At 41.1% G+C, this 20508-nt stretch overlaps 1 protein-coding gene across 4 annotated transcripts in view; it reads left to right on the top strand.

Moving 5' to 3' along the window:
• The window catches only part of TGIF2 (TGFB induced factor homeobox 2), a 31703-nt gene extending 12723 nt beyond the window's left edge, over positions 1-18980 (top strand). For all 4 annotated transcript variants that reach the window (XM_042463776.1, XM_042463778.1, XM_042463775.1 and 1 more), the window contains exon 3: positions 15150-18980. In XM_042463776.1, coding sequence (XP_042319710.1) covers positions 15150-15737 — 588 coding nt within the window. In that variant the 3' untranslated portion in view covers positions 15738-18980. The remainder of the gene's footprint in view (positions 1-15149) is intronic.
• Positions 18981-20508: the final 1528 nt, after the last annotated feature.

The following is a 20508-nucleotide window of genomic DNA, read 5'->3' as shown; positions in this document are numbered from 1 at the left end:
CCCTTAATCATGCTGATTGTCCTCATAACCCAGAGATGAGAAACCTGTGGCACTTCATGTATTCTTGTACTCCAACTCTCATAAGCCCCAGACAGCATGGCCAGGGATTGGGTATTATGGAAGTTAAAGTCCAACAGTGTCTTGAGGTGAATGCAGGTTTCTTTTTCCTTGTGTAATTCTCATTATGCCCATGAAGCAGGCATTCATCTTGCTCTATGCAGATGAAGGAAGTTTTACACCATGTCTTAGAGCTTTACTACTCAATGTGATAGTTTGGACCCATTGCTGTCAATGACTTTCCAGGGCACAAATATAGTACCACTCCCTGGCATAATAGGGGAAAAAATGCTCGCTCTGCCAGAGAAGCAGTGTTTTAGACCATGTTTTAGTCTTTTAGAGAGTGTTACTCATTTCAGTTAAGCGTTGCTGTATTCAACTAGCCTGCTAGGCAGCAGGCTTTCTGAAGTGCACAGTTTATTTAAAAGGGAAACAGACTTGATTCCAGAAACTGGAAATTTCCTTCTGATGAAAATTTCCTTGGCTGTTTAGGTTAATAAACAAATGCTTCACTAATTCACACGATCAATATCTATTTGGAATATCTTAAGTTCACAGACCTATGACCATGATTAGTTCTGCTGGGAGTGGGGGCAGAGCCAAGAACAATTGCCTTTTAAGACTGTGCTTTTAAATTATGATTTTAAATTAGCCAAGATTCTTCAACAAAATTTTAACTGTTATAAATACCTTCTGTACAATGAGTTCTTTTCTGGAAGTGCCAGCTCTCTGTGATCTTTTGGCAGTGCAACATTTAAAGGTTTGAGGGCCTGTCAGGTCTAACTTGGATGGAATCGATTGTAGCAGAAATTGATGCAGTGACACCCAGTTAGCACCTGATCTGAATTTAGTCATTTCCATAGAGCTACACAGTTGTAGCAGTTGGATATCCCTTTAAATGCTGTGGACTCATCTTACAGAATCTCTACTGCAGTGGTCTCATACTTCATCCATGAATGTTTTGGACTTCAGCTACAGTGGTCCATGAACAGTGGCCATTTTGGCTGTAGTTTCTGGAAAATAGAGTCCAAAATGTCTGGGGAAATAAAGGTTGAGAACCACTGGTCTAATGCATAACCTGTACTAGAATTTTTTTGACTAAAGTTCTGAGTATCTCATGGAAATACAAATTTCAGTTTTCATTAAGACAGATCCATGACAATTAAAGGGGTATCAAAGTACTATAATTATGTTGTCTGGATACACTTCTGAGGCCTTTTTACACTACACAGTTATAGAACCATTATGATTCAACTTCTGTGGAATGCTGAGCTTTTTGGCTAAAATTCTGCAGATCCCAGGAATCCAGGATTCTGCAGATCCTAGGATTATTATCATGGGATGTTGCCATGGTAATAAAAGTGGAATCACAGCACTGTAATTATGTAGCGTGAAAGTTCAGGTATAATTTTCTTTGTCATCCTTTCAAAATCTTTGTGAGAAAGACACATGTGGCAGAGAAGACCATGATAAGAGTAAATTTAATGTGTTGGCTTGATCTCCATGGATCCCTCCCAGATAGTTTGGGATTAGGCAGAAGTTTGAGGTTGCAGGTTGCAATGCTCACCCCCGACGTTGAAGAGACTGGGCTGAACACTTTTTAATCGAGACCATTTGTGTTCCTGAAACCTCAGGAAGAGTAGGCAGGTAACTTTGCTGAGGAGCTTTAAGTCTCAAATAAATAATAGAAGAATGGAAGAAGACTGTTAAGAGGATAAGGCTCAGTGTGGTCAAACATCATGGCATTTACATATAGACTTTATTACTGGTGCGAAAGTGAATGAGGATTGAAAGATACAAGTCAAAGGCTTACAAGGGACAAGGTGGGTTTCAAGTTGGAAGAGCCATAGGGAGCCATACATGTGTTTCTGCATAGTATTTCCATTATCTCAGCTAGTATGAGGCTATGGCCCGTTACAAACGGGCACCCTAGGATGGACTCAGTCCGTGCTAGGGTTAGAAAGGGGAGTCTCTTCCAGACGCCTCTAACCCTAGCACGGACTGGGTCCGTAACAAATGGCGGCGGCCGTTCCACACAGCCGCCGCCATTTTGACATAACGGATGCTCTGCGTCCGCACGTCGCGCGGCGGAAGTGATGCCGTGAGTGGGTGACTAGCGCCTCGCAGTGTCTCTTCTGGGCTGCAAGAAGGAGCGTGATTTTCATGCTCCTTTTTTGCTGTGTCCGGGAACCGTGCTGTTTGGCTGCTGCGGTTCCTGGCCGCAGCAACTGGCAGCGGCAGCAGACCGCCACAATCCGCCTATATATCTTTTGTCTATCTCAGGGGTAGGCAACCTTTTTGAGCTGGGGGCCGGGTTGCTGTCCCTCAGACAACTGGGGGGCCGAAGCCAAAAAAATAATAATAATTAAATAATTTTTTAAAAAATTAAATAAACAAATAAACCAGGACAAATGTAGCACAAAATTTTCAGATGGAGGACACTTTTTTTAAAATAAAAAATGGAGGACACGCTAAAATTTTTGCTGATTTTTAAAAAAATGTTAAGATAAATGCATGTTTCTGAGGCTTCTATAGAGAATTGCCGCACCATGCCCCTCGCACGAGAGGCCAAAGGCCCCGGCGGCAATCGGCGGCAGGACTGGGCTGGGGCCAGGCCCAAGGCCTCGCCGGGCCGCATCTGGCCCGCGGGCCGCAGGTTGCCTACCCCTGGTCTATCTTATGTAGAGGCTCCAACAAATTTTGCCACTCCTTCAACCCTTTAAACTTTAATTCTCAAAATCTGAGCATCTGAGTGTTCATGTACAAGATGACTGAGCTATCCTAAGGGCTGTTGTCTCTTCCCCTGCCAGCCAATTTTTAAAAAATGCTCGAGAGGCTGCTTGTAACTTGATTGGCTTTGCAATTTCACTGATTTCAAAGAGGCTTCCAGGTAACCATGCTGAAGAGCTGATTGTTGAGATTGGAAGTGCATGTTGTGATCTGTGTCTGTTTAGATAAACAAACAGCCTCTGTCCATACAGAGTGCTAGTTTGTCTTCAAATTCTTGATAAACCTTAACTGTTTGGTGTGTCCAATGTTGAATCAAAAACATTTGAGGAAGGACAGAAGAGGAGGGGGAAAAATCTGAATAACGTTGTGATTGAATGACTTGTAGTATTTAGATTGTTTGAATGCTGCTGCCTAGTTTTGTGAAAAGCACAAAGTGCTTTTTAGAAGTGACTGCTCATGATCATTTTTTTTTGTCTTCCTTCCCTCTCTCCTTCTCTATAATAGTTAACTCTTCCCATATAGTTGAGAATCACTTGGGTGCCTGACTCAGTGAATAGCCAGTAGCCTTTCTTATGGAGTTCTGAGTTTCCTTTGATAATTCCCATCTCTGTACTGACTACGTCGGGCCTCTTAGCTGGGATCTGACTGTACAAGAATGCTTGGTCTGTTCTGCTTGGCTTGTTATGAGCACAAATATTCTGATAACAAGTTACAGCTCCTGCTTGTAGGCAGGGAAGGAGGTGGCCTGCTGGAGACCATCTTAGATAATCAAGGTCATTTCTTGGATTTCTAAAAAGCAACATAATACCATAGTCTTTGTCTGTAGCGGGCCTTTTGGATGTAAATGGAGCTAAAGCTAACATTAGCTGTGAAAATTCAGGCCAACATTAACTGGTGCTGTAGGGTAGTTGTTTTATGTACTGCAGAAGAATTTGTATACCAGTTGGTATAATAACTTGTAGTTCCTTGATTTATAACCTTGAGAAGGCAGTCTATTTATTGTCAGTACTAAGAATTAACTCTTTCCCACTTGTGAAAGGATATTTGCATTCCAGCCTGAAAGACTCCTTCACCGTTTGTCTTTTAGCATTGTGACTGTAGGAGAGTTGGGCTGCAGCAGATTACCTTAGCCATGGTTTTCTGTTTCAACAATGGCCTGAGTTTGTCACTTGGGCACTACCCACCAGCCCAAAATTAGATTTTGAGTGGTGGACACTGTCTTAGCATAGCACCTTCACTATGCTGGCTGGAATGAATGGCTGTTAAACATCTGGATGGTTGTGAAGTTCCTTCTCTAATTGGGCAGTTGAAATGAAGGAGGATGGGGTAACCACGGGAGTGCATTCTTATCTTTTATTGAGAAGATATCTCTAGGTGAAGGTTTGGACCATTCTGAGCAGAAATATTGCCTCCAACATTTTGTGTTTTTGCACCTGACTCTTGAGGTTCTAGTGAAAAATAAAACAACAAGGGCTCACCCCATTCTTGATGGGCTGACTTTCATTCTTTTGATTAATTGTCTAAGGCTGTTGGAGAAATTCTTAAAAATAAAGTTTGGGTGAGACCTAGCATGGCATAGTGGTTTGAATGTTGGAATATGTCACTGGAGACTAGGGTTGGATCTCTGCTGGGCCATAAAACCCTCTGGGTGTCCTTGGGCAAGTCACATATTCTGAGCCTTTGGGGAAGACAATGGCAAACCTCCTGTGTACAAATCTTGCCAAGAAAATCCTATAATAGGTTTGCCTTAGGGCCTCCATAAGTCAGAAACGACTTGAAGGCACACAGCACACATACAACAAACATTATCTTGCAAGACTAATAATACACAGTGTTACAGTTTTTCCCCAAACAGTCCCAATCTTAACTTACAAATCAAGGCTGAAGACAAACTCTAAAGAACAACCCATGTTCCCGAGTAGACCCATTGAAATTAGTGGGACATAAATTATTCATAGTAAAGGCTTACTGATTTAAGTGGGTCTACAATCTCATTAGGCCAATAACTGGATGCAGTCTTCTGTCTGGTAGAATAGATCTTATTTGTTCATTTTGCAAAATTTGAACTTAAATGTTTGTTATCTGTTCATGTGAAACACTTGTGCAGTAAACAGAAATTCAGACTGATACTTTCTTTATAGCAGTAATAATAATAATAATAATAATAATAATAATAATATGCTTTATTTATATACCGCTCTTCCGAGATGATCAAAGCAGTTCACAGAATCATTTAAAAATTTCACATCATAAAAAGCAACCATCACAACATATCCATCAATAAAAATCAATAAAAACCGAACATCAAGTAAAACAAACATGGAATCTATCAATTGCAATTAGTCATTTGAATCGGGGGGCGGGGGGGCAGTCTCTATAAGGAGTCCGAAGAAAATGCTAATCGGAAGAGGTGGGTCTTTAAAGCCTTTTTGAAGGCATCCAATGTAGAGGTCATATGAAGCTCCTCTGGAAGTTTATTCCAGTACATTGGTGCAGCCGATGAAAATGCTCTCTGGTGAGTTGCTGCTAGTATCACCTTAGGGTGTAGTAATAAATTTTTCCCTGATGTTCTGAGAGTGCGGGGTGGACTATATGGGGAGAGGCGTTCCCTGAAGTAACTCGGACCCAAGCCATATAGGGCTTTATGGGTGATAACCAACAATTTGTATTGAGCATCATAGACACCTGCATTTGCTGAATTTCTGTCTCATGCATAACTGTCAGACATAGGATTGCCTCCAGGGGGGAAAAACACTGTGCAGCTCTTGTTAAGTAAGGGTAGGCAAACCTTAAGATTTGCATAGAGCCTTTCAGGGGAAGGAATTATCAGCATCCATATTTCATGAAGAGCTGACTTTAGGAGATTGTCTTGACACTCTTTCAGTAGTGTTAGTGAAGCAGGCACTTAACTTTTGGATCTAAAAAGGAGGCACACTTTGAGAGACATCAGTAATAAATATTGATGATATGAGCATTGGGAAATACCAGAGTTTAGTGTTAGAGGTACAGGAATATACACGGGGATTCCTTGTTTAAATCAAAAGCCCTTACTGAGTTTAGTACTCATTGTTGTAAGGATCTTTGTTTGTGAGGTGCTTCAAAAAACTTTCAGTGATGGGCAGGGGAATAAAAATAATAATCTTTAAGAATTTAAATATGAATAGTACACTTTGGTTATGCCTTTCCTCCCAGTTTTACCTAATACGCAGTTAACTTTTGGAATTCTGTGCCACAAGATATGGTAGTGGCTATCAATTATAATAGCTAAATTAAGTTTCCTTGTTCAGAAGCAACATGCTGTATATACTCATGTATAAGTCTATCCATTTTAGTTAAAAAATTGACCCAAAAAAACTGAGTCAACTTATCCACAGAGGACTTTAGCTCTTATTAAAAAGGAACCATTCTCTGGTGAAGGCAAGAGTGTAATCTGTCCTGGAAGCACTGACCTCCCCCTACTCTCTCATCCATCCAGCCTTTAGTGTGAGCAAAAACAGTTATGCCAGCTGGAATTTTGTAAGTTCTTTGGCATTGTTTTTCTTTGCTTCATCCATTAGATCTTTTATTACATGTCCCTAGGTTTTACCCTCAACTTATCCGCAGGTCATATCAAAATCCATAATTTTGACCCCAAACTTGCACTTGACATAATAATTGAGTATGTAAGGTAGCTCTGCAACTCACATGTTGGGGATAGTGATATGTTTGCACTTTAGCTTCCCAGAGGCAAAAGTTTGGACTTTAAAAACAAAACAAAACACCCAATTATATTATTCTTCCTGTCATTTGGATTCACGTGTGTCTCTTTCTGGCTCTGGTTCTCTTGTCTTTCATTGTCAAGATGAATGCTACCAATGAAGATGGGACTGAATATCATGCAGTTTATACCAGCTTTTGCCACCACTTCACCAACAAAACTTACTGGTCTTTCGAGGCTCTAAAAGATGTTGGAATTTTGAAGGTGGCTTGCTGAACGTAGTTAATTCAGTTATCCCTGTCAATCTTTCCCAGACCAGTATTCTCTGTTGCTTCATAGTGGGGTGGGGATGATGTGAGTTGTCGTCCCCCATAGTAGGACATTTCACTTTATGGTGATTGAACTAGAGTGTCATACATTTGTAAGTAAACATGGCTAGTGATATCAGCATCAAGAAGCACACTTTTGTCAAATAAAAACTAGGCAATTAGGTTACATATCCCGCTCAGAAAGTTTTTCATTCTTTAAAACATTATATTGGTAAGTAAACAAACAAGCTTGTATATTAATATCACTGAAATCTTTTATGTCCAGTGCTGATGAATGTTAACAAGGATAGCATGGCACCTGGCTTGCATATTCTGCTAGTTACACAAGTTGTGATTGTGGTGGAAGAATGTGAGTACTGTTTGCCTTTAAGTTTTTAATGCATTTTTGGTTTTTTAAATAGTTTTTAAGTTCTTGTAAGCCATCCTAAGCATGGGGTAGAAGGGCAAGGTAGATATATTTGCATGAATACATAGAAATAAATAAAATTAATAATAAGCCTCTGCCTATAGCAGTGATTCCCAAGTCCTGTCTTGGATTTCAGCTCCCAGAATCCTAGATTATTGGCCAAGATGGCTGTGTCTTGTGGGAGCTGAAGTCCAAAACAACTGGAGCACCAGAGTTTAGGAATCACTATCCTATAGCTAGTCTTGTTTGTGTATTGTATATATGTACTGCTAACTGTACTGTACATAATCTCTGTACAGTCACCCCTCCTTTCTTGCAGACTTGAGGTCCACAGTCTTGAATATTCATAGAGGGACCACATCCATTATTTTCAGTGGGGTGTGCTCCTGCAGCATACATCTTGCGCACGCTCGCGGGCACGTGCCTTATTCAAGCCTATAAGACTTGACTATAGGTGAGCCTCTATTTTTGCGATGGAGTCCGGAATGAATCTTCCATGAAAATGGAGGGCAGACTTTATATACCCTGTGGGATAATTACTGTGCTCATACCATACTGTAAAATAGTATACCCATATATATCAAGATGGGAATCATATAGGCCTTGATACATTGTTGGATTATAGGTCTTAGCAGGCACAGCTTGTATAACCAATGGGGAGGAATGCTTGGGAGTTCGAGTCTGTCAGCATCCGAGGGCCATATTTTCCATATCCTAACCATATATAGTGCCAGGCAGAGATTGGATAGTTCCAGCCCCAGAGTTTTCCCCATCCATCCTGAAGGTACCTCTGCTTATTGCCTCCAGTCAATTAAAATTTAAACACCCTGTGTTTTGCAGGCAGGAAAACAATTGCATGGAACTGAGGTATGTTCTTGGTTGGGAAATGACAAAATTCGTAACACACCTAGGCTCTGCCTATTTTGTCCTTGGTTCTCTTCAATGCGGTTTGCTACCCCCATGGCTGAAATGAACTTCTGGGATTCTTCCCAAATTGAATGCAGTCCCTGAGCTAGCATATGATGTGTATATATCATGTCTTGATGTGTGCAAACATCAGGATTTCCTGCATGGAAGGGCGTTGGATTTGATGGCCCTTGTGGTCTCTTCTAACTCTATGATTCTATGAAACCTCTACCTTGTTTTAAAAGATGCAGAGATGGGGATTGCATTTGGTTACTGGGTTAGAAGATAAGATAATCCATCAGCAAGGGTCAGCAGATTTCGGTAGGCTTTGCTAACCCCCATAATTTGTCATGGCCATGATCCTGTTGTCGAACTACTCTCTTCAGAGGAGAGGAGGGCAGGGTCTTCTAATGTTGTACATAACTTGAGCTGTACAACATCTTTGGGGATCAGCTTTCCAAGTGTCTCCAAGGCTCAGAAAAATGTAAGGGAGTGCACCTGCCATTCATTCATGATTCTCAAGGTAGCTTGGCATCATGGAGAATCTACATGCTTCAGATATGGAAGGAGAGTAGGTTCTTGCCTTGCTCCTGGGCATTCTCTTGAACAAAAGATAGAACTTTTCAGTGTTAATCTAGTTGATAGGATATGGGACATTTAGCAGATACTAGTTGGATATCCCTTATCCGAAATGCTTAGGTCTAGAAATGTTTTGGATTTTGAAATATTTGCATGTGTGTGCACGTGTGTGTGTGTGTGCGCACATGCACACACACACGCTGAGGTATCTTGGAGATGGGACCCAAGTCTAAACATGAAATTCATATGTTTCATAGACATCTTATACCTACAGCCTGAAGGTAATGTTATACACAACATTTTAAATTATTTGGCACATGAAACAAAGTTTGTGGGGACAATTTTACCACCCATGTGGACAATTTTGGATTTCCAGATAAGGGATGCACAACATAGAATCATACAGTTGGATTTCAAGGGCCACCCAGTCCAATCTCCTGCCATGCAGGAAGACATAATGAAAGCACTCCCCAACAGATGGCCATTCAGCCCTTTTAAAAAACCTCCAAAGAAGGAAATTCCACCAGGCAGTGGGTTCCACTGTTGAACAGCTCTTATTGCGCTTTAGCTTTTGTGATTTTCTCCCTAGGTGAGGTGGCTATTTGTTTGAATTCTTTGGTGATTTCCCCGCTTTTTCCATTTCTTGTATCTGTCTCTTTGTATATCTATATATGTGGGAAACCTAGAAACAACCTTCTTAAATCTACACATTAGCAGCTTATCTCAGTTTATGTTTTTTTAAATGGAAACCCATCCATTAAAAGTGCGGGATATAAATGAATATAATAATAATATAATAACCCTTAAATATATTTTAAGAAGAATTATACACTTGTGAAAGGTGATTTGCATTGTGGTTGTAAAAACATAGTTTGGGGTTGAGGAACTTACTGAATTTGTGGTAACATATCCTCAGGAGATATTTGAAAGAGATGTGTCAATCATTGTGATATGTATTTCCATAATGATTTTATTTGAAGTGTGCATTCATTTCAGTATGTTGCTAGAAACCCTCTGATAAGTAATAAAACAAACTGTACAAATGGCAGCTGTGTTTCCATGCATCTTGTAATTAGATCCTTTTAGTGTTGCACTACAATTCCTGTGGACTTGTTTGGCAGTGGACCCGTATCTTTGTTAGCTGGCCATCTCTTTCAACAAATGCAATTGTACACAATTGTCCTGTCCAGCCTTATAATTTTGTGCTCCTTATCATCCTCATTTAAACTCTAAACTGTTATTTGGAATGGTGCTGTTTAGGGTCATTTGTGCAACACTATTGTAAGGTAATAACACACAGTTCATGAGATGATGGAGACAACTCTCTTGCCTTGGGAAACATCCTATATTCCAAGAGGGCTTGTTTCAGCTTTGAAGCATCTTTAACGATAAGAGGAGCAGGTATGATGATTGCTAATATGGGCAGACTGAGGATGATAAGGATTGGGATAGCTTCTCCTACCTTCCCCCAGCATCGAGCTCTAAAGATTTGTTTTTTGTACTTCAAGTCACTTTGAAGGTATGCTGTTTAAATGATGCATGCATCCTAAGAGGCCAGAAGCCGCACCAAAGCCATGCTCCAGTCCTAAGGACTGGAGCGCAGTTTTGGCACAGCTTCTGGCCTCTAAAGATGTGTGTGTCATTTAAACAACATGCCTCCAAAGTGACCCGAAGCAGCTTTATTTTGGTCTGTTTGTTCAGGCTCTAACATACTCTGCTATATCCTGACAGGTCTGTATGCTTGGACCTGACTCGTTCAGGATTAGAATAAGCAAATATTGGTAACTGGAATCCTCTGTGGCAGTTACAAGTTACATTATGTATTCACAGTCCCTGTGTAACTTCTACTTTTAGGAGTTACAGAAGGAAGCCCCTCAATCTCCACTCAGTAAGCAGCAGCAATTGAGGGGGGGGGGGTCTGTTCTCTTGACTCTCTGGAAGCAGCTGACTAACATTCTGAGCCTTCCCTTGTCTGAGTGATCTCCAGCAGAAGGGGGAGTAGGGGACGGGGGCCTTGTTTCTGCCTGTGGCACCAGAGATCACCCGCAGACGTGAGTGGAATCACAGCAGCTGCTGCCTAGCTGGGAGGCCAGGCCAGGATTCATTGCAATTCTGTTGCTTATGCATAATGTATATACTTGACTATAAGTCGACCTCATGTATAAGTCAAGGGCAGGTTTTGGGGCCAAACTTAGGGATTTTTCTATGACCCGTAGATAAGTAAGGGTTAAACTTTATCAGCATATAGCAAAGATCTAAAGGATGAGGCAATGCAAAACAATGTCAAAGAACTTATAAAATTCCATCAGACATAACTCTTAAGACTGGATGGATGAGAAAGTAGAAGGGGGTTAGTGTTTCACATATTATACCCTTGCTTTTCACCAGGAGATGGTTCCTTCTTTTAAATAAGAGTTAAGATTAACTATATAAAAAAGAAGAAGCTGGTAGCATGTGCTTTCGTGGACTTGAGCCTACTTCCTCAGATGCATGTTTACATCTGTATTCATCTGAGAAAACAGACTCAAGTCTATGAAAACTCATGCTACCAGCTTCTTTTTGTTAATATCAAGGGTGTTACAAGAGCACTTTGCATACTGTAGTGCATCCACGCCAAGCGTGCCATCTGTGGTTTGGACTTCTGCGGATGGCAAGCTCTGGCTTTCTGAATGGGTGCATGCATCAATGCAAGCTGGAGCGTGCCCATTCAGAAGACTGGGACTTAAGTCTTTACTGTCTGCAGGGGGGGAATTCCCCCATGGATAGCAAGGGTGCACCGTATTTTCTTTTAAAGATGAGATAATTTGATTTTTTATGTAGTAGTGAGTAAATTAAAATTAAAATGATTTAAAATCTGAATTTGTTACTAATGTTGATTATTCAGTAAACACATTTATAGAATACTTTTTAAATCCCTTCTCCAAGCGTAAGGGAGAAATAACTGAGGCTAAGGATCATACATCTGCAGTGTAATAGATTATGTGTCGTGGATACCCAGGAACTAGTGAATGAACTGGTAAATGAACTTTTTGAATTACTTTGTATCTCTTTAACAGCCAAACAAACAGAAATCTCATTGTTACAGAGTTCTTCCTACATACTTAACCATATAGTCTGAAGGAAATGTAGACCTCCTAACCAAAAGGCTGGAAATATGCTGCAATATCATGTAATTTAGAACAGCTAGTTAGTTTGTACATCTTGGGGGGAACATTTAGCTTATTTGAAAAGTAATTTTGAGTGCTGCTGTTGTAGGAGAAGTTGGGGATGATGTTACAGTATGAAATCAGAGAAAATATATATTTGTAAAAACATTGTAGGAAGGAAAGATTGTGGCATTGATCCAGCTGAATTATTAGTTGTGTTTAACAGTCCAATCCTGTACATGTCTGTTCAAATTTAGAAATATGTACTGTTGATTTCAGTGTGTCCTGCTCCTAGATATATTGCTGTAGGATTCCTGCCTTCCATACATCCCTTATTTATATCTTTTCTCCTAGGCTGGGACTCATTGTGGCTTACACCCCCTAAAAAACAAACAAACAAAAACCACCCAGGAATACTGCCAAAGTCTTATTGAAAGTATTGGTGCTGATTTTAGTTGTATATTTCAATGGAGTTTGATTTAGCTGGATCATACTACTAGTCTAAACTAAAGTTTTTAAAGTCTGTGTGGCCTACTCCTCCTCATCGCACATAGCTACATTTCCTGGAAACTTCATTTTCATCCTTGTGCAAGTATCTAATACGTTTCTTTGATTGTGTTTGCAGAAACCAGTTGCACAAACCGGAGCTTGGTTGCACAACTTGTTACAAGCTCGCTAGGTTAGGTGTTCCTTGTGCTATTTGTCCATTTGTTCCACTAGTTCTCACATAACTGCTGGTGGAACACTGCCACCTCTTGTACTTTTTCTGCTACTTTTTCTGGCTTAAAAGGTGTCTGTACACATTCATGTGCAGATTTTACAAGAGGTGTGTGTATGAACAGCCAAAACAATTTTTTCCAACCATCCTTGGTGCAACATGCAAATCAGTTTTTCACCCAACATTACCTGATCTAATGAAGTCTTGGTGAGAAGTCTTGCAGCCCACGTTATTAAGACTATTACAAATTGCATACTTTGGAGGCTGTTTTTATTATTATTATTGGTTTTTCCATTTCCTCTGTTCCCTTAGTAGCTTTTGGTTTTGTCGTTTCGTAACCCCCAGCTTTCTCATTACGTGTTCTGGGAAACTGGAAAATTTGTTTTACTACTCTGTGAGATTCTAGTTGGTCCTCATCAAAGGCATTGCTCTGCAAATATTTTTTTGTCTTGAGCGAGTTGTCTCCTTGTTTTTCTGGATGAGAATGCTATGACAGAGGGAGTTAGGGAGAGAGAATGCTTTGCTACAGATAGAAGTTAATGAAACAGACTTTGGATAGACAGTGTATTTTTCAAAAAGCCTTTCTGGGTAGATTGGGAAAAAGTTGCCAGATTTTAAGACTGCAGTTTGGATGGAATTTAGAAGGGGTGTGTACGTGTAAAAGATTGTGTTGGATTGTCTTTGCCTGTACAAAGGAAACATCATACATACCTTCTATTCACTCCTGGACAGATCTGGCATGAGAAAAGGCATGCTAGGAATCTTGGAAAAAACCTTCCCTGTTTCACCCTGTGCTGGCTGGGCAGATCCCAGCTTGTCACACTTAGACATAGAAATTCAGGTGACAAGTGAATAACTGTATTTTCTTGGCCATTCAGACATTAAAGACAACAACAAACACCTTAAAACAAGTGGCAGGCATGCAAAATGGAATGGAGAATGAAAGGCAGCTTTTCCCTTAAAAACCTTTTATGACAAAGGTACTATATACAAAATGTTTTATTCATATTTTGCAGTAGTTTTAGAATAAAACCAACAAAGAAATCAGTACTGTGAAAATCATTAGAACCATAATATGCAAACAGTTTAGAAAGCTATGGTAAAAACAAGTGTCTTATCGTCTCTTTTGAAAGTCATGCAAGTGGGGGCTGATCTTAACTCTGGAGCGAGTGCATTCCACAGTTTGGGAATGAGGCCAGAGAAAGCCCGTTCCCACATGCCTGATAGATGGGCCTTTGGGCATCAGGAAGACAAGTTCTCCTTCATGACAGGGCAGTCATGACAAGGTACACATTTGCTCTTTCAGGCAGTCATGTCCTGTTCCAGGAGTGGGTGACTATTGGTCTCCTGATGCTTTTGTCGTGCAGTTGCCATCAGCTCTAGATGTGGGATGATGGGAGGTGCAGTCCACCAGTATCGAGAGGACTAGAGTTGTTCACCCTGTTCCTTGCCTGAAGCCTCTCTGGACACTTCTAATTTTCTTTGTGTGTTTATCTTGCAAAGCTTCTCAAGCTGCTTTATCACACTGGGGGAAAACAGGAGTTAAACAAGAGTTAAACGAGAGTTAAACAGAAAATGCCTGATTTTATCACACATTTCCTGTTTAACTCTTGTTTAAATCCTGTTTGCCACCCAGTGTGATAAAGCAGTATAATGTAGTTGTTTTTGGTCCCATAATGGTAGCCACTGGCAGAGTTGAGAAAGCTTTGGACACATAGGCCTGTTACAGACAGCCAAAATAAAGCTGCTTCAAGTCACAGTGGAGGTATGGTGTTTCAATGATGCATGCGTCCTAAGAGTCCAGAAGTCGCACCAAAGCCACGCTCCAGCCCTAAGGATTAGAGTGTGGCTTTGGTGTGGCTTCTGGACTCTTAGGACGCATGCATCATTGAAACACCATACCTCCACTGTGACTCGAAGCAGCTTTATTTTGGCTGTCTGTAACAGGCCATAGAGACCTTATAGAGACCTTCCTGCTCTTGTTAATATTGAATCTGCTGTTGATAACACCTGAGAGTTAACAGTTTTCATTGCAACTTTGTGAAACTGTTGCCCCCCGTTTTTTTTGGTGTTAAGTTTTTAGTGGCAGGAAAGTGGGAGGAAACGGAAGAGAATGGATAAGTGCAGAAGACCACTTACATTAAAAGTAAGAAACCACTTAGTAAATCTGTTGGGTTTTTTTTTTTTTTTGGTATCATTCTGCCAAGGTTGATGGTAATGCTGTTTACACTTGGTCAGGAAATCCAAAAGTTCAGGAAATTAGTAATGGTAAGATTCCCCTCATCTTTTGTTAGGATGCTATAGACCAAGCAAGACCAATCAGCATGGTTAGTCCCATGCACATTATGCTAAATTACCACTTCATCACTGTCAATCCATGTTCACTCAGTGTTCATGGGTGAGGGGAAACATGAATAAACTCAACGTGAAATCTTAATATATATGGAGAAGTAAATGCATGTTTCTGTAGGGTGCAGATTTTGTAGGGTGTCCAACGTTTGGGCAGCTGCATGCCACAGGTTCTTCTTGCTTGTTCAGACGTGTCTTAACTAAGCCTCTTCAAATTTTTTTAATCCCTCAGATCTGTAATTGGTTCATTAATGCCAGGCGCAGGCTTCTACCTGACATGCTGCTAAAGGATGGCAAGGACCCAAACCAATTCACCATTTCTCGCCGAGGCACCAAAGCTGGTGACATAGCGCTGTCCCGTGGAGCTGCCACTGGGTCTGGACTCTTGATGGTACCACCTCCTACCACTGCTGCTGCCTCCAAGGTGCTCTCCATGTCGGTCTGTCCCCCAATGATCTGCCATGCCAGGCAACCTGTGGCAGGTAACTTGAGCAGGGTCACAAGTGAGAAGGAGCATCGGCCCACCTTCCAGCAGGTGGAGCTGGAATCTCACCCCAAACAACCACTGCTGAGCGCGACAGGGAGCACTCTGGCTCTTCTGGCCAGGGCAGATGCTGCCAGCCCCACAAGTGGACTTTTTAACACTCCACCTCCCACACCTCCTGAGCTCTTTGGAGAGGACTTCAGCAGTTTTCAGTTGCTCGTGGAAGTAGCCCTGCAAAGGGCTGCAGAGCTTGACTCGCAGAAGCTGAATGGGCAACTACCTCCTTCACTGCAGAGAGAAGGTCCCACTCCAACTCTTTCCAGAAAAGCCAAGTAGCTTTGTTTTCCTCTTGGAGCCTTTGTTTCCTCTTGGAGACACGCCTTTCTTTTCTTACTTTCCAAGGTCTGTTTTCTGTTGGCCTCTGTGGATAATGGGGATCTCTCCTGACCAACTGTTAACATTGCAATACGGCTTTTTTTTCACTGGGAACAGGACAAATTGATGCCTTTGTAGTTTTCATTTGGCTCTGTGCTGCTCATCTCTCAGAAATGAGCCACCAGACTTCCATTTAAAAAAAGAAAATGCATCTCCCCATTGAAACCACATTGTCCTTTGGGTAAGCATCATCCTTTGATCTGGCCTCACAAAGGATGTTGTTTACCCTGAGGTGCCTGAATTGGTACATGAGAAGGCACTGCTCTTGACAGGCCCTAAAGGTCTAATGTGCTCTGAGAGAACATTGTTGCTGGTTGACGTCTTTATTACTGTAACTATATTTGTTGTGGCAGAATTGAGTTGAAGTTTTCTTCTCCTCCGCCCCTCCCTCCTACAATTTTCAAAGCCTGCTGACTGTAAATGGAAGAGAAACAGGAAAAGGGTCCAAAATATAATGGAAGAGGATGATCAAAGACAAGTACTGGTTTTTCTTCTCTTTTTGAGTAATCCAAGAAATAGAGGGGACATAATTTCACCCCTCTTAGAACTTTCTTATGTGTATCATTTTGTGGAAGGGGAATTCATGGTTTGTGTGCCTGGGTGTGTGCGCGCCGCGTGTGTGTTAAGTTTTAGTTGTCCTTTTTCTCCCCCCCCCCCTTTTTTTTTTTACTATAGCCTTTCGTAACATACTTTTGGTCAAGTGTGAATCAGTGGCTGGTCCTTGGCTCACATCTACTGAAAATCCCCTGTATCAAACAGATTAACTGGAAATGTTATCTTTCTGGCATTCTTTTTTCCCTGGAGGAGGTGAGTGGGGCAGTTCACCACCACCATTCTGCAGATACTGGTGCCAGTAAAAAAACAAGACAAAGCATAAAAACCTATGGTGCTGTTGCGCAATTTATTACTGTTATTTTCTGTACTGGTGTAAATTTTTGCCTGGTTTTGGTGACTTTACCTATTCTTCCGCCTACCTTTCCTTGTATTTTTCCTTGAAATTCTGATCAGAAACCAGGGAGAGGACTTGGGCTGGTAGAATGTTAACCAAAATCAGCAAGGGGGCATTTTGGAGGCGGTGGTGGGTATAAGAAACTAAACAAAGGAGTCTTGACTGTGAAGTTGCTTTAAACAACCATTTATTTTTTATTAGAATATTGTTGATTGTGAATGCTAAATCCCTGTGTCTCTGAAAATCTTGGAGTGGCTGTAAGGATGCGCTGACAAAACTACCTATACAAACAGGCATCTTGACTTTGTGTGTGTGTCCATATACATCCTTGCATTCATCATGCTGAATGTAGTTACTCCATTGCTGATGGAGCAAGGGTGCCCTCTCGTGGCCAGAAAGGAAAGTCAAACAGAGCAGGGACTTCTGTGATGAACTGCAACCTCTCCTGTGAGCTACAGGCACATGAGATCTTGATAGCCATGTGTCTGTAGCTTTAATTGAATTTTTTAGACTCAGCAGTATCCTGTCTTAGAATATGGGTATATGCCTTGGATTTAGGTGGAGAAAAGCTGTTTTTTTGGGGGGGGGGGGGGGGGTTGCATCTTGATCAGTGAGGATGTGCATCTTTCATTGAGTCACTTCCACCTCCTTTTTACCCTGAGACCAGGAACTTGTGAAACATGGAGTATGATGAACATCCATCTGTTTTTTTGTAATAGTGCTATTTCACTGTAAATGTAAGTTAAATAGTGATATATTATATACACCTATATATCTATTTTGAGAAAACACTAATTTTAGAGGGTGTTAGCCTAATTATTATGTTGCATGAATAGTAAAGATAAAAGGCCAGCAGAATGCAACTTTTCAGACTTGTTTGGATCAGGAGTACAAACCTGATAGTGGAAGAGCCTTCATGAGGACAGCAAGCAGTATGTGCATATATGCATGTGTGTGTTGGAGAACTGGAACTGGAAGGATGGGACTGATTACTGGAATGGGAACCTCTAACCCTTCAGATATTTGTTCCCATCATGCTTCACCATTTGCCAAGGCAAATGGGAGTTGGGAGTTAAACAATACCTGGCGGACCACAGGCTGCCTAACCCCTGACCCACTACTTCAACTATCTATTTTGAGTGCCTTCTCCCCCACCTCCCATAAATTTTGGACTTGACCTGTAACTGCTGCCCAATGAACAGTTCATTCACCTCCCTATGTCTCCCCCCGCCCCCCAGTAGCCACTCCCATACTTCTAATCGGATGTAGTTTGCTGTACCTAGAGAACTGCCCCTTCACATTAAATCAAATGCCTTTTTACGAAAAATCACCAAATGGTGCTTGTTTCTTCTTTAGAAATGCTACCCTGCTGCCTTGGAAAGTATCCTTAGTTTATTGTTAAAATGTGGGTAAATTTGATTTCCTTGTGTTTAAACGCTGTGTCTCCAGTTGTTCCCATCATTGGTTTATGGGAGGTGAAATTAAGTCTCCTTCTTGAACTTGTTTCAACTCTCTGCCTCCGATTTCTAGAATGTGTAGGCAAGGCATCAGCCCTACTCAGTCATTTTTTTAAGTCGATACAATAAAATATGTGAGGGTGGAGCATAGTAACCCTGCCTTCCTCTGTCATAGTGCTGTGACTTTAGCAGACTCCAAATCAGATGGAGAGCCTTTGATAATAAAGAGGCCCCTCTTTGAAAATTGCGATGGGCTGAGAAGATTAGTGTGCTCCTTGTCAGTTATTTACTGTACCTGCTTAGAGAAAGCCTGAATAGGACTTTTAGCCTGCTAGTTTCTGGTTATCTGGAATTTCCACTGAAATTGGTGGGACCTTCCTAAGCAGCAGCAAATGCCCATGTCTAGATATAGACTCAGTTTTTGCCTTTGTTTTTGACTACTTCCTCCTCACATTAAGCCCCTACTGAATACAGTGGGACACAAAGGGATAGCACCTCCACTGACAAGCAAATCTGAAATTGTGCACAATAAAAGAAAGTTCCAGTTCTCACAATACCCTGCTCTTTCTGGTGTGTGCGGGGGGCAGACTGCTGTAACATGTTTGTCCTAATGATGGGGAATTCTTGTTTTAGATGGGAAATATAAAAAAAATTGTTTTGCCTGAAGTTTATGAAGCAAAAACTACTGTAAATAACTTTTTGGAATTTTTTAATCAATAAAGGTTTTTTTTAAAAATACATCATACCTAATGTAGTCACTGTGTGTTATTTTGCATACTGAGAGAAAACCCTGAATGAGTTGCAGTGAGATTCCTATCCCTGCCTCCTGAAATTTTCTGTGATCCTAGTAAGTTGAAACATCTTAATTGCAATGCATTAATGAGTACCTAGTAGCTTTATCAGCAGAAGAGGAATTCATTTTTGTCCAATAAACTACAGGTTGCACCCTTTTTAAAAAATAAAGAGGCACTACTCGGAGCCAGCATGGCATAGTGGTTTGAGCATTGGACTAGAGGCCAGCATTCAAATCCCATCTTGGCCAAGTCACACTCTCTCAGCCTCAGGGGATGACAAACCCCTTTGAAGAAACTTAACAACAAAATCCCACTATAGGGTCACTACAAGTCAGAATCAACTTGAAAGCACACAACAAAAACATGGGCAATTCTAGATCAACTTGAGGGCACACAATAACAACTGTTCACCAACATTTTAAAAAAGGGTTCTTATGTTGGTTCTGTGCTAAACTGGTGGCCATGAAAATGCAAACCAAGCTTAGAGTGAAGCTTTTAATTTCTTCAGGCTAGTTGTTTGCTAAAGCTGTGGAGAATGTCGTTGCTCCCATCCTAGTCCTCTGTGGGGGAGGCTTTGTCAGTGAATAAACAAATAATCCTGCAAGATAACAGTTAAAACTGCAACTAGATTCCACAAGTACTGGCTTCTAATTTATGGGGGATTATTCAAACTGTGGGAAGGATAGTCTTATTATTAATGACTATTAGTACTTGTTCCCTGTGTATTATCTCTGATACTGGGGAAAAGATGGCTCTCAAGATAGTGTTTGCTGTTGCAGTACAAAGGTGTTTCTATGGACTTCCCATTGGTATCTGTAGATATGCAGTGTTGGTTTATATGCACTCCTAGTGTACTCTTCATTTGCTGAGTTTCTGATGTTTCTCCCATTTTCTTCCAAGTAATGTCCACCTAGAACATGCAGTAAATTCTCAAATAGGTTTCCTGCACCTCCTCATTGCCTCTGCTGCTAGTGTTTCTACTAACATTCATTCTGATGCCCTCCGTGTCCACGGGGTAGCATTTACAACTGTGTTAGCTAAGGCTTTTCCTTACTGCCATCTCTGCTTCAAATGATTGGCAAAGTACAGTTCTCTCTAGTGACCCGTGGGCAGGGATATCATGACACAAATAGTGCCAAACTACTTGCTGCACCTCCAGTTTTTAAAAGGGCACTTTGGTATTGGGGGTGCCATTAGAAAGGGAGCAGGGCTTGCATAATAAAGCAACAGAGATACACTTTTGGAAGTGCTGCTCCATGCACCCTAGCCAAAATGCAGGCACTACTGTAGAAATAAGCAGTTGGCCATTTTGGGGCACTACATCACTTGAGATGAATGTGCTCAGATTATTAGATGCATTTAAAGTCTGTAATCGTGTTGGAGCATCAAACCAGCAAAACTGCAGGGATTACTGTACAATGTAATTTCCACTTGTTTGTACTATCTTTTGAAACTACCGTTAGCTCCCCCAT

Source organism: Sceloporus undulatus, chromosome 4, assembly GCF_019175285.1.
Source record: "Sceloporus undulatus isolate JIND9_A2432 ecotype Alabama chromosome 4, SceUnd_v1.1, whole genome shotgun sequence".
In the NCBI taxonomy this organism is placed as follows: domain Eukaryota; kingdom Metazoa; phylum Chordata; class Lepidosauria; order Squamata; family Phrynosomatidae; genus Sceloporus; species Sceloporus undulatus.
This window is presented reverse-complemented; position numbering and strand designations above follow the sequence as displayed.